This window comes from Sinohyriopsis cumingii, chromosome 13, assembly GCF_028554795.1.
Source record: "Sinohyriopsis cumingii isolate HCF-2022 chromosome 13, ASM2855479v2, whole genome shotgun sequence".
Lineage (NCBI taxonomy): Eukaryota > Metazoa > Mollusca > Bivalvia > Unionida > Unionidae > Sinohyriopsis > Sinohyriopsis cumingii.
In genome coordinates, this window is record NC_142973.1 from 15,384,518 (window position 1) to 15,400,695 (window position 16,178).

The window sequence follows — 16,178 nt, forward strand, 5'->3', positions numbered from 1 at the left end:
TGTGGGTATTTTAAACATTAATTATTTTAATTTCCATAATAAACTGCATCTTCAAAGTTACTGCTACGGCAGGTATGAGGATAATACCCAGGGTGTATGGCAGGTATGAGGATAATTCCCAGGGTGTATGGCAGGTATGATGATAATACCAGGTGTATGGCAGGTATGATGATAATACCCAGGGTGTATGGCAGGTATGTGGATAGTACCCAGGGTGTATGGCAGATATGAGGATAATACCCAGGGTATATGGAAGGTATGAGGATAATACCCAGTGTTTATGGCATATATAAGGATAATACCCAGGGTGTATGGCAGATATGAAGATAATACCCAGGGTGTATGGCAGGTATGAGGATAATACCCAGGGTATATGGAAGGTATGAGGATAATACCCAGGGTGTATGGCAGATATGAGGATAATACCCTGAGTGTATGGCAGGTATGATGATAATACCCAGGGTGTATGGCAGATATGAGGATAATGCCCAGGGTATATGGAAGGTATGAGGATAATACCCAGTGTGTATGGCAGATATAAGGATAATACCCAGGGTGTATGGCAGATATGAGGATAATACCCAGGGTGTATGGCAGGTATGAGGATAATACCCAGGGTATATGGAAGGTATGAGGATAATACCCAGGGTATATGGCAGATATGAGGATAATACCCAGGGTGTATGGCAGGTATGATGATAATACCCAGGGTGTATGGCTGGTATGAAGATAATACCCTGAGTGTATGGCAGGTATGATGGTAATACCCAGTGTGTATGTCAGGTATGAGTATAATACCCAGTGTGTATGGCAGATATGAGGATAATACCCAGGGTGTATGGCAGATATGAGGATAATACCCAGTGTGTATGGCAGATATGAGTATAATACCCAGTGTGTATGGCAGATATGAGGATAATACCCAGGGTGTATGGCAGGTATGAGGATAATACCCAGGGTGTATGGCAGGTATGAAGATAATACCCAGGGTGTATGGCAGGTATGAGGATAATACCCAGTGTGTATGGCAGGTATGAGGATAATACCCAGGGTGTATGGCAGGTATGAGAATAATACCTAGGGGTGTATGGCAGATAGATACAGGGAGATAACATGATATAGATTTTTTTTATTTTATAGAGGTATGCCACACCTAGTACCTAAAAGGTACCCAATCATGTACGATAATTCATGTACCATTTGTACTCACTTATAAGTCAAGGCAAACTGCAAACATCAAAGATCCTGCTCTGCCATAGCACAATGCACCTGCAGATAAGGAGCTTTGTTATTTGTTCTACTGAATATTCCTAACAAACTGCACAGACCCAGATCTGATGGCACATTTGTGTGACCCCAGATCTGGGTGTTTGCTGTTTGACTCATCTTATAAACAAATATATATGGTACCAGTAAGTTGCTGATGTATAAAACAGTAAGTGACAAATTGTACTGACCATAAAGCATTGATTCTTATGCAAACAAATTCATGTCAGGGCACTGAAGGCAGGTGTGCATTCTTTAATCTTGCCCCCTATGATTTAATTAAACCACAAATTATTGATACACTAGAAATAATCAATTACAAACATTTGCATCTGGCATAATGACATAGTCATATACTTGGAATTAAATTAATGCCAATTGATCAACTGCCAACTTTGAAATGTGCATCCACATGAGCATGATGTTGTTGAACACCATCATATTACGAGTTGGTTCCCAGAATAACACCCTAAAACAATGGTGATGATGACTCCAATATGAATACAGAATGCAAAGATAGGTAAGGTGCCCTGCAAATTGCTAGGTTTCATCTAAGTAATCCTATTTTTCAGCATACATACAATATTAATCTGGCTGCATTGAGGGCAGTTATAAGTTACTGATTAGTATTATATGTGTATATACACACACACACATGCATGCACGCACGCACGCGCATGCGCGCACACACACGCATGCACGCACGCACACACACACACACAATTGTGCTATCTTTGGATCCTGCAGGAGAATACATGGGAATGGTAAGCTGATTGGAAAATAATATCACCATACAGGATTTTTATATTCATCTTAGATTTGAACCCAGATCTCAAAAGGTTATGGCATCAATCACCTTGCCTGTACACACCAACTCCAATACCCTCTTGACTCTGTGCATATTTCCAGGAACAGATGGAACATAGTTATAGGTATAAGCATTCATGCATAGCAGACATGCTGTCTTGGCAGTAATCCAGTAATTGACTATGAGGGTCATTGTGTGCAAGCAAGGCATTGGGTGCCATAACTCACAGAGACTCAGGTATGGAGCTAATTCGGAATTCTCTAATATGTGTGTTAATATTCTTCTCCATATATTTCACTTCATAATATCCTCCTGTAGAATCCAGGGATAGCACTTTCCACCCTGTTTATAGAATATCTGTAACTGTCTGTATTAATTTCAACATTCCTTAATGTCTGCTGGAGGAATCAGATGTAATTATTTGGTTGCCATTCAAGTGTGGCGGCTGTGAGCGAATGCTTACCACAACTAAGTTCCAGCCTTTGTTGGGTTGTGAAGGGAGGATATGGACATTGGTGCATGAAGGCAAGGCAGTGAGTGTCGTAAGACAGAAACCCAAGTTCATTTCTCAGTAGGGACCAAGTCACAAAATTCCCTAATATATATATAATGATGACATGGGTTTTTCTTATGATGTCTAGTTGGTCCCTAATGATGACATGGGTTTTTCTTATGATGTCTAGTTGGTCCTGAATGATGACATGGGTTTTTCTTATGCTGTCTAGTTGGTCCCTAATGATGACATGGGTTTTTCTTATGATGTCTAGTTGGTCCCTAATGATGACATGGGTTTTTCTTACGATGTCTAGTTGGTCCCTAATGATGACATGGGTTTTTCTTATGATGTCTAGTTGGTCCTGAATGATGACATGGGTTTTTCTTACGATGTCTAGTTGGTCCCTAATGATGACATGGGTTTTTCTTACGATGTCTAGTTGGTCCCTAATGATGACATGGGTTTTTCTTATGATGTCTAGTTGGTCCTGAATGATGACATGGGTTTTTCTTACGATGTCTAGTTGGTCCCTAATGATGACATGGGTTTTTCTTATGATGTCTAGTTGGTCCCTAATGATGACATGGGTTTTTCTTATGATGTCTAGTTGGTCCTGAATGATGACATGGGTTTTTCTTATGATGTCTAGTTGGTCCCTAATGATGACATGGGTTTTTCTTACGATGTCTAGTTGGTCCCTAATGATGACATGGGTTTTTCTTATGATGTCTAGTTGGTCCTGAATGATGACATGGGTTTTTCTTACGATGTCTAGTTGGTCCCTAATGATGACATGCGTTTTTCTTATGATGTCTAGTTGGTCCCTAATGATGACATGGGTTTTTCTTACAATGGCTAGTTGGTCCTGAATGATGACATGGGTTTTTCTTACGATGTCTAGTTGGTCCTGAATGATGACATGGGTTTTTCTTACGATGTCTAGTTGGTCCCTAATGATGACATGGGTTTTTCTTACGATGTCTAGTTGGTCCCTAATGATGACATGGGTTTTTCTTATGATGTCTAGTTGGTCCTGAATGATGACATGGGTTTTTCTTACGATGTCTAGTTGGTCCCTAATGATGACATGGGTTTTTCTTATGATGTCTAGTTGGTCCCTAATGATGACATGCGTTTTTCTTATGATGTCTAGTTGGTCCCTAATGATGACATGGGTTTTTCTTAGAATGGCTAGTTGGTCCTGAATGATGACATGGGTTTTTCTTACGATGTCTAGTTGGTCCTGAATGATGACATGGGTTTTTCTTACGATGTCTAGTTGGTCCCTAATGATGACATGGGTTTTTCTTATGATGTCTAGTTGGTCCCTAATGATGACATGGGTTTTTCTTATGATGTCCAGTTGGTCCTGAATGAAAATGTTACTGATCTGATGTCTAATGTGACTTTCATGCTGGCCAGCTTGAGACTCTTGATATCACTTCTCCTCACTGAATGGTCATGTCAGTATGGGATTCTCACCAAACACTTCTTATGATGTCTGGTTGGTCTAAAATTTAACAAAAAAACTGATCCAGTGTCTAATATGACTGTCACACTGGCCAAGTTGAGAGTTTTTGTTAATCACTACTTCTCAATGAATCATCATGTCAGCATGGTGTTTTCACTAAAAGACTTCTATTGATCCTAAATTAAAAAAGTGCTGATCTGCTGTCCATTATGTTGGTGGCCATCTTGAAAATCCTCTTAAATAGAAAGCCATTTTGACATGGTGTTTTCTTCCAAAGAGTTCTTATGGTGTGTAGTTAGTTCTAAATGAAAATGACCAAGTCTCACACTCAATGTGGTCAGTTTTGGCTCTCTTGAAAATATTGTTGTCTCTATTTCTTCCAAATGGATGGCTATATCAGCATGGGTTTTTCACCAGTGGACTTCTTATGATTCCAGGTTGGTTCTAAATGAAAATGGTGCCAGTCATTCATCCAATATGGCTGCCATGGTGGCTGTCTTGAAAATCTTATCATCACTACTCCCATGAATGGATGATGATTATGACATTGGAGTTTAACTGGAAGACTTCTAATAATGTCTGCTTTGTCTTAAATAAATGGTTCCAACCTAAAAATCCAGTATGTGCACAACAGAAGCTAATTTGAAAACTTTGTTGTCACTGAAAAAATATCAGAGATGATTTTAACACTCAGATGTTAAAAGAAAGATATTTTCTTATTTTGATATCCTGCTAATTTTTATCACCTAGTAAAGTGTCAGTCTCTTCTAGGGACTCTTCTTATATGTTTGCCTTATTGTTATGTTGTCCATTTACCCAGTATTCTGTCTGTTACCAATTTTGTTTTCACACAGTAACTCAAATTGTCCACCATCTACTTTTTCCAAATGTTGTGGATGGTATACACTTGGGTTAAGGTGAAACCTTTTTAAATTTTTGGGTCAAGGATCAAGGTCACTGTGACTTGAAAGAATATAATTATTTCCACACAATAAACAGTAGTTCTGCATCAAAGAATAGGGCCAAATGTTGTGGAATGCTTGCACTTGGGGTCAGAAAGAAGAATATTGAGTTTGGGGTCAAAAGGTCAAAGGTCAGGGTCACTAACAGAAAGAAGTAAAAATGATTTCAGTTATTGACATAGAGGACCGTTAACCATAGGGCAATTCATAGTTCTCTTGTTATTGAATTTATTTTTAGACTTAAGTCTCCATTTAACATCACTATCGACAAAGTAATAATTTTGATCTCTTATGCAACTCCTCCCAAAAAGATGTAGTTTGGAACAGTTAAAAATAAGAGATATAAGAATTCAAGATAAGAATGAAATCAATTGCTCAATTCTTCCTCATATACAGGCATATGGAGCTAAAACATTTTTCTCATACTTGCTGCATGACATTGAGAGCAAATATCCCACATCATAAAAGAACCCACTTGACTGATCCATCCAATGGGGAAGAATTTCTTTTAAGAACCATCTGATTGACCTATTCAGTGGGAATTAACCCCAAACTTGTGAAGATGTTTTGTTATTAGAAACTAGACATGTATTTTTAGATTATATGCAGTCTACAGGTGCTATTAATATCTTAAAATAGAACGAATACCAGTGTACAGAAATTAACTATCTAATATCTTGTTTATAGGCAAGCACTGCAATTTACTGTCATGAACAAAACTTATATGCAGTATAGATACAGTCATGTACCATCAGTTGCACAAAATATAGATACACATTACACCATAAATTATCTTTTTTTTGAAAATAAACAGATTCCAGATTTTCAGAATTTTGTGACCCAGTTCCATTTCATTTCATTCATAGGTATCAGTATTAGACATTACACTCCTTAAAAACACTTTATATTTCTTATATTTTTTAACCCCTGCTGGACATAGACGAGAAAACATGATTCAGTAATGGGTGCCTTACTGCGCTGTTCTCAGATTATGGTTAATTCTAACTTATGTCAAGTTAAATCAAACACAGATTATTTATTAATGATGTAAAGAGTGCATATTTAAATATCATACGACATTGTCATGTTGAGTAATGCTGACAAGGTCTTTTCTCAATGGAATAAAATTAGGTAATGTAGCCATGGTTCACATTTGGTAAATGAAATAGAAAAATTTAGTTTTAAAAAATCTTGCTCCGACCAACCAACCCAATAAATAAATTTTAGCATGAAAATGTGCATATTATATTTTTGGGCCTAATAGACAATGTGGCAAATAAATGCTTGAAATGTTTCTTTCCATTTACCTGTCACACTGCAGTCATCGTAGCAATATGACTGATTTTTGTTTAAAGCTACATTAAAAATCCAGATCACCCACACACTTTCCACTTACTACATATATGAATTTACTACATATACTTGTTACTAGGTGAGTAATATTGGACACACTTGGGCCTCTTGTTGAAAGTTTTATATAAGCTGCTGTATTTAACTAAAAGTTTTGGACAACTTTACTATATACATGTACCTGAATCGGAGATGCTAATGTAGGAGTACAGTTACACTTTCATTAGCAGAAGGACACATCATTGTAACTCCATTCAAATACCATATTAAATAAAAGACTTGTAATTATTAATAGCTGTCAATGGACTTTGAGGCTTTGCTTCCCTATGAAATATATATATTGAAACTATGATATAGTAGTACAGATAAAAACATATTACAGTATTCCTTCACAATAACACAGTCCATGATAACCATGGTGTAGACTCCCTTATTGTGAAACTGCATTGCAATGAGATAAATTCATTTCACCGTTTCCAGGGCCCATGTTGGACTAGTGACTTGGACTAAATGACATATTTCTTCTGGCAGAATTGGGGCATTTTGGGGGAAAATAGGGGGAGGTATAGTAGTAAAAGTTAAGAATGTTTCAAACTGTTGCTTAAAATGGCCTCTTTATTGTCTAGGTAGAATTTAAATCAATCTTTGCTTGTGGTATTGTGTCCATTCCCTTTTATCAAATATAGTTTGTATTACTAATCATAGTAACAGACTTTATGGGCTTACTAAATTTAGTGACTAAGAGTGCATTCCACTAGCCTTTCATGTTAGTTTTATATATCAAGGGAGGCAGCCCAAATTTAGATGAATGAATATAGCTGATAGTTTTTATCTCCCTTGGATATTGTTCCAGTACTGTTCATACTTCCAAATACATGTAGCATTAAATAAAATCAAAATAAATCTTTGTTTCAGTACTTTAGGCTACCATCCTGTATTGCACACATTAAAAGGTCACTGTACTGGAGCACAATTCACTTATTGTCATATAATTTGAGACATTAGGTACAGGTTTTTGTCTAGCTAAAAAATGGTATGTAAACTGTGGAATCAAGGTATAAATTTTTCTAAACATGGAAGGACATACCAGTGTTTATCTTAATATTTTTGACTAATATCTTGGGATATTTCTTTTAAAATGCATTGTTTGTCATAATCAACTATTAGTAAATTAGTTGGGGAACAAGTTATGCAAAATCTCCAAAGCAGTGTCACCATCAACTCTAGTCCTACAATGTAGGCTTTCAACCCTGGTATTTATGGTTTGGGCATCAATGCCCAAACGATAAATAACAGGGTCAAGGGTTTACATTGTAGGGCTACATCATATCTACCTGCCTCAACATCAAGTTTATGGCTACAACATCTTAAAGTAGAAAAGTCCAGATGAATGTAATGAGGAGTCCTCTGCATAGATACTTTTCAACATTCCACAATGACTCATATTCTTTACAACGCACATATTATTTTGAGTGATTTACCTTTTCGTGTCAGTTGTGATATGTACATTACTTTTATAATGCTTGAAAAAGATATTGCATGATTATTTTTAAATAATATTTTTTCGCTGGCTAAAAAATAAAAATTATTTCAGGAATTCCTCCACCATAATTATAACTATGTGCCTTGCCATTTTTATTCCATACAATCATTATTAAGATTGTTGTTTCATTTAGTTTACAATTTCACCAGGAAGTCTTATAAATAAAATGAATGCACAAAAACAGACAGAGGTAGTTGAGTTGGTAAGTAAATGAGTAGACATAAGAATAAAACAAATGAATCAATGAAAATAAATGAAGGTAAGAAAAGATAGGCAAATAGGAGAATAGTGAAATATATGACTTTACACAGAAATGAGAATACACGAGGATAATAAAAGACTAACATTTCACACAGCGGACAAAGACATTTTAATTTTACTGAAACCAGATGCAAATTACAGCAATGAACTGTTTTTATTAGACCGAACAATAAAGCAATTATGAATGTGCAGCTCAACATGATCTCAAGAGTATAACCAGCTCAACATGATCTCAAGCAGCTCAACATGATCTCAAGCAGCTCAACATGATCTCAAGAGTATAAGACATGGAACAGCCTATGTTTTGCATTGTTTACTCCCCAAGACATGGAACAGCCTATGTTTTGCATTGTTTACTCCCCAAGACATGGAACAGCCTATGTTTCGCATTGTTTACTCCCCAAGACATGGAACAGCCTATGTTTCGCATTGTTTACTCCCCAAGACATGGAACAGCCTATGTTTCACATTGTTTACTCCCCAAGACATGGAACAGCCTATGTTTCGCATTGTTTACTCCCCAAGACATGGAACAGCCTATGTTTCGCATTGTTTACTCCCCAACTTTGTTATGCTTGTCCAAAAGAAATATGTTGGTACATGCAAGATCTTAAGTGGTATCAGATTTTATATATAGCAACAAGGTGAATTCGTAACCTGCCTATTTACTCTTGATTAGGCTATGAATGTAAGCAATTTCACTTCTTCGAATTTCATTTGTGACTTTTTAGCAGGAATCTTGTAGATTGAAACATCTGTGCAGATGTAAATGATAATTAAAGTGGCACAAAAGTTGATCAAAAGTATGAAAACAGTGCCATATATACTTGCTTACAAGTATGAAAACAGTGCCATATATATTTGGTTATATGTATGAAAACAGTGCCATATATACTTGCTTATAAGTATGAAAACAGTACCATATATATTTGGTTATAAGTATGAAAACATTGCCATATATACTTGCTTATAAGTATGAAAACTGCCATATATACTTACTTATAAGTATAAAAACAGTACCATATATACTTGCTTATAAGTACAAAAACTGCCATATATACTTGGTTATAAGTATGAAAACAGTGCCATATATATTTGGTTATAAGTATAAAAACAGTGCCATATATACTTGCTTATAAGTATGAAAACTGCCATATATACTTACTTATAAGTATAAAAACAGTGCCATATATACTTGCTTATAAGTATAAAAACAGTACCATATATACTTGCTTATAAGTACAAAAACTGCCATATATACTTGGTTATAAGTATGAAAACAGTGCCATATATATTTGGTTATAAGTATAAAAACAGTGCCATATATACTTGCTTATATGTATGAAAACAGTGCCAAATATACTTGCTTATATGTATGAAAACAGTGCCAAATATACTTGCTTATATGTATGAAAACAGTTCCATATATACTTTCTTATGAATATAAAAACAGTGCCATATATACTTGGTTATATGTATGAAAACAGTGCCATATATATTTGCTTATAATTATGAATACAGTGCCATATGTATTTGCTTATATGTATGAAAACAGTGCCATTTATACTTGGTTATATGTATGAAAACAGTACCATATATATTTGGTTATATGTATGAAAACAGTGCTATATATACTTGGTTATATGTATGAAAACAGTGCCATAATGCTCACTTATAAGATGAGTGCAACTGTAAATTTCAATGTGCTGAGAGACCTGGATCTGTGTAGTTTGTTAGGAGTAATCCGTAGAACAAACAAAATAGACCTTGATCTGCAGGTGCTTTATACTACAGCAGATCATGATCTTTTTTGTTTGTAGTTTGACTCAACTTATAAGTGAGTATTTACGGTATGTTGTTTTACATTACTTGTTGCATATAATAAAAAGATAAGTTGATACTCGGAATACTATAAGCATTTAGTGGCAAAAAGGAGGGCTAGGGTGAAGATGTCAGCTCAAGTAAAGGTAAAGTCAACATCACTTTGTGTGTTTGGGCTAAATGACAGTCACTCAGGTGACTGTTTCACTATTTCACCTGAATAACTCCAAAATGTGGACCCAGTACTACATAATGACATGTGATATATGACCACAGCCATCTTGTAAAAAGAATGGCATTATAATGAAGAGGCTTGTAGCTCTGTCCACAGTTATACAAAAAATTTAGTTTTACCATGGTAAAAATTTTCACAGTTTACAATCCATGAGTCTTTTTCAGGTTGTTTGGTACAACAGGGTATTGTTCTGCATGTACAAAAATGATTCCAGCATTTGAAATGGTGATGAGGGCCAAAAGTAACGTATATCATTTGGAATGCTTTGCCTGTCAACAGTGTAATCACAGGTAGGTAGGCTGATCATATCAGGAAATGCATGTATTATAGTACAAAATAAACTTAAGTCAAATTAAGAACAAACTTTTGTCACTGAAAACTTATCAACTGAATAGATCTAATTTTAAATAACTTATAATAGTTTGTTCTAATTTATGGCATTGTATTAAAGTGATAGTCGTAGAAAAGGAAATCAGAATGGTTGGAATTAGGCTCCATGTTGCTGCATCTTAAAAGTTATGGTTAAATAACTAAATCATTAAGTAATAATATTATGTGATGAGGATGATCTAATTTTTGCTTTAAGATGGTAACCCAGTATCGGTGAGCTTAGATACAAATTTCCAAATATATCCTTTTTTAAGTTCTGCATCATGTAGTTTCATTGATAATACTATCAGAAAATTCTTCCTTTCCACTTCTTTTCCCGTATCCGTAAACAATATGATTTTATAATATTGAAACAACTTTTTAAAAACTAGTAAACCACAAAAAAACCTATTACAAGTTGTGAGGTCACCAGGTGGCTTGAAGCAGTCTTATCTAAATTATACAAGATAGTGAACAGCGGCCTATTTATTCAGTAATGATGTCCTTAGAGTGCAAGACCACCATCATTTTAATACTGGTGACAGTAAATATAAACTTGAAGTGCTAAGCATAAATATTGTATCCTTTGCAACGTTTTCTCATAATGCATTAAAAACTGGAATATCTTGTGACAGAATAGCAAATGTCATTTTAAAGACCACCACTATGAGAGAAACATGCTATCTTGTAAGACCCAGTTTTCATTGCATGGATTTTTTTAAAGTCATCCTGTTCTGAGAGACTGTGTGTGTTTGTTTTGTTTGCATTTTTAATGTAGCTTTAACAATTTGAGTCATATCACTATTATGTCTGCAGCATGGCAGTTTATACTGATGTCTAGCACAGAGGCATTATGCAGCAGACTTGTGGCATAATGTCCCAACGAGTTACATTATCCTGACACCAGGCAAACCAGTCCAATACTAACCTCTTAATGCTGAGTGCCAAGCAAGGCAGCGGCCAATACTGTTTATTATAAGTCTTTGGTATGACTTAGCCAGGGTTTGAACCTGCAACATACCATGTCTGAAGCTTTCACTCTAACTGCTTTGGCCACCATAGCTGTCTTCAGAGACAATGATTTTTAGCTTTACTGAGCATTTGACCAGAAGAGCCTATGGAATGTTCTTTTGTCTGTTGTCCATCCATTGTCTGTCATCCATCTGTCCTTTAGCACGATTTTTGTATTGCTACTTCTCCTAAACTACTTGGGGGCCCCGAGTGGCCGAGTGGTCTAAAGCGCTGTCCGTTACGGATCACTGCCATCTCACCTCTGTCTGCGTAGGTTCGAGTCTCGGATTCGGCTAATGTGGGTATGTGAATAAGCTTGCCAGTAGCTTCTCGTGGGTCGGTGGTTCTTTCCGGGGTTTTCCCAGGTTCTTCCTCCACCATTAATACTGGCCGCCATGTATAGCCTATCATGTGCTGAAAAATGGCGTTAAACCCTAATCACAACAACAACAATCCTAAACTACTTGAAGCATTGCCATGAACTTTACACATACATTCATCCCATGGTCTAGTTGGTCATAAATGAAAATGGTACTGCCACATTGACCATCTTGAAAATCTTGTTATTGCCACTCCTCCAAAATGGATGGTCATATCAATGTGGAGCTTCCACTAAAAGACTTTTTATAATGTCGAGTTGTCTCAGAATGAATATGATGTTGATATGACATACAATATGACCACCATGTCAACTATCTTGAAATCTTTTATTGCATCTCCTACATGTATGGCACCGTGTGGGTGGCCTAGTGGTTAGAGCATCCACCTCGGATGCAGGATTTCACAGGTTCGAATCCTGGCTGAGTCATACCAAAGACTTAATAATGGTACTAACAGCTGATTCACTTGGCACTCAACATTAAGAGGTTAGTGTTAGGACTGGTCAGCCTGGTGTCAGGATAATGCGACTGGGTGGGACATCATTCTACATATCTGCGACATGATGCCCCATTGCTAGACATCACTATAAACTGTCGCACTGCAGACATCATAGCGATATGACTGAAAAATTGTTAAAGCTACGTTAAAAATCTAAATCACTCACCTACATGTATGGTCATATCAACATAAAGTCCAATAAATCAAACTCCCAAATCTGTGTTGATACTGGTAGACAATTAATTGGTTTTGGGTCACCACTTTATTAAAATGAGCAATTTTGCAGCATGCAAATATACCTGCATAGTTTAGACACTTATTGGTATTCGGTAATAACCATACCTAGCGCAAATTCAATATTGCCACATGATAGAGGGTTTTGCTATTCCATGTGGATTTACAAATCTTTAAGCATAGGATTTGATCTGGAAATAATATGTGCATAGGCAACATTAGCTCCGCAGCCATGAGAAGTAATGGTAAGTGTATAAAATGTGCACCGATGTGTGCAGACAAAACTGTCTGCAGATAATTGCAACTTTTAATAAATAGGTGATATCAGCCCTTATATATTCAGTCAGTATCATCACAGCTGTGGGGTTGGTTTATCAGCCTACTCAACATACTTTTTTTCACTTATTAATATGAACAGAATGTTATATTGAAATGGAGTTTTTACCAAAAGACTTCATATGATGTGCAGTGGGTCTTAAATTAAAATGGTACCAATCTAACATTCAATATGGCTGCCATACAGTGGCCATCTTAAAAAATCTTATTGGTACTCCTCTTAAATGTAAAGTCATAATGACATTGAGTTTTCATCAAAAGACTTCATATTATGCCTAGTTAGTCTAAATGAAAATAGTGCTGATGTGGGGTCCAATATGACTGCCAGAATGACCAGCTTAAAAATCTTCTTTTCACTTCTTCTGATGAAATGAAAATCCTATTTATGTGGTGTTTTACCAGAAAGCTTCTGATGATGTCTAGTGATTCTTAAATGCAAATAGTGCTGATCTAATATGGCTGCCACAGTGGCAAACTTGAAAATCTTGTTATTAGTACTTCTCCAAAATAAACTGTCATATGGGGTTTTCACTAAAAGAATTGTTATATTGTTTTGCTAAATTCAAATTGTGCTGATCTGATTTGACCATCTTGAAAATCTTGTTTTTGGTTCTCCTCTTAAATGGAAAGTCAGTTTTCATCAGAAGAATTTTTGTGATGTCTAGTTGGTCCTAAATGACAGTGACTAACCTTCAATTTGGTCTCAGTGGTGGCTATCAATATGGCTTCCACAACAACTTCCTGAAACTCTCATTGTCTCTACTCCCCCTGAATGGATGATCATTAAGAAATGGGATTTTCACCAAAAACCTTCTAGTGATGTCTGCTTTGTCCTTTATGAAAATAGTGACAAGCTGACATAAAGTATGTGCTAACTTGAAAACCTTGCTATCACAAAAGAATATTAGAGATGGTTTCCAAGACTCAACAGTTAAAATAAAGATATGATGTTATCTTGAATTCCTGGCAAGCAAATGAAGGAATTTATTTTTATTATTGATTTCAGGTAAATTGCCATTTGTTAATACTTTAATATTCCCAAAAAATAATGAATTTATGATGCTTATTCATACCCAAATTTCTTCCAGTTATTTTCCACTTTGTCCTTTCATTTGGTTGAAATGTGTGTTGATTTTATTTGTCATTATATTGGCTGTATAAATCAGTTTGTAATCATTGAAGTATAACTGTTCTTTTCATTTACTTTGTGTTTGCTTTGCTGGTCATAGACCAGGAGAGCTTATGGAATTACTGAACATGACGGCCATATTGGACATCAGATCAGCACCATTTTAATTTAGAAACAACTAGACATTATATTTTAGTGAAAACCCCATACTGATATCTCCATCCACGTTGAAGGGGAAACAGTAACATTTAGTTGTTTGCCAAACATCAGTCTATTGTAATTATCATGTGAACAACAGATAATAAACACAGTTTGTGTAATATCAGTCATGCTTTGAGCGAGATCCTCCTGGTAATTAATAATTAGGGGCAAGTGCCTTATTATTTCCAAACACATTTGTTAAAGAAATCTCGCAAATTATACTATTAACTGATTGTTTAGCATTGGCAATCTGACAAACTGCCTGAGGATAACTAAGGACCTGAAATTATGTGAATCCCACATACATACAAATATCTTACAATTAAAATGTAACTATTATATTTGTTCCTTATTGGTCAAAACTTGCTTTAAAAAGTAAGTATTAACATTATCATGATAAGAAAATAGGATAATGACAATGACTTTGACTACAGGATGGAAATGACATACAGTAGAGAGAAGAAACTTTGGCCAGTTATTTAGAACAATGTTTCACGTATGTACACTAAATGAAGGTGCTGATACATGTACTTTGGCAAGTTTGCAGGGTATAAAACTTATAGAACATAAAGCATAAAATGGCCCTCTTGTCAGTAAAATAGTTTGCACAGAGCTAGTGTGTTATCTATTTTACCCAGACTACCAATATTAAATAAAAATTTATTGAATCCCACTCTAAACTTTTGGGACTTTCCCGTGGGCATGTGTCTTGCAAGCTTGAGCTTGTCTGAACCAGATCTGAGCTTATCCTGTGGTAAGTGGATTTGTAAATCCTTACTTAATGGATGATTATTATGACATAAGGTTTTCACCAAACAACTTCTGATATCTGCTTTGTCTTAAATGAAAATGGTGCCAAGCTGACATCAATATGTGTCCCACAGTAGCTAATTTGAAAATAAATCTTGCTTTCACTGAAGAATGTTGGAGATATTTTGAACACTTGACAGTTAAAAAGAAGAAATGATCTTGTCATGAATTCTGGGAAATTCTATTGGCCCAGTAGAATATCAGTCCCTTATAGGGACTCTTGTCATATATGTATTGTCTTAAATGTTATCTCTGCCTTTTTATGTTTTTATATTGCTTACTTTATGTTTGATCTCTTGTATCAAAGTCTGCAAGTGGTACATGTTGATTTTACCAATTATTCACTACTACATTTATTACTTCAAAGATTTTTCATGTGATATAGTTACATCACATTTTTGACATACATGTGCCAGTCATGTGGCAACATCTGTTTTAATGTTTCAAATTTCTTCTCAGCAACTGTGTAACCAGCATAAATGGAATTTCCTATGGGATTTTAACGAGTTCTAAAGTATGTCCATTTGTACCAGAATCTGAATAACCTACGTGGTTTGTTTCAGCTTAGTACAATGCTTCTAAAATAACAGTTACTTTAATAGTATTGACTTCACTACCATATATGCTCACATACAAGTTGAGTTCAACTCCAAACATCACGGACCCTGAGCTACTGTCACATAATGTGCCAGCAGATGAGGGTCTATATTGTTTATTCAGCCAATTACTCTTAACAAACTGCATAGACCCAGACCTGCTGGCACATTATGTGACAGCTGACCTCAGTGTATACAGTTTTTAGTTATCTCTGACTTATTACCAGAAGTATATGGTACTTCAATTGTTGGTTATATTTCCACCAGATTTCTACTGATAGTTCAAATTTTCATGTTTGTAGCTTTTTTCTTCTCTATATGATGGCTATCTTACAACATCGAATTTTAAATTAAAATATCTTGCAATACTCTGTTGTAAAAGATTACTTTATTTACTTGT

At 35.5% G+C, this 16,178-nt stretch overlaps 1 protein-coding gene across 2 annotated transcripts in view; it reads left to right on the top strand.

Moving 5' to 3' along the window:
* Window positions 1-16,178, top strand: part of LOC149784979 (LIM domain only protein 3-like) — a 217,417-nt gene that overhangs the window by 188,094 nt on the left and 13,145 nt on the right. For both annotated transcript variants that reach the window (XM_089978647.1, XM_089978648.1), the window contains exon 5: window positions 10,378-10,503. In XM_089978647.1, the coding sequence (XP_089834773.1) occupies window positions 10,378-10,503 (126 nt within the window). The remainder of the gene's footprint in view (window positions 1-10,377; window positions 10,504-16,178) is intronic.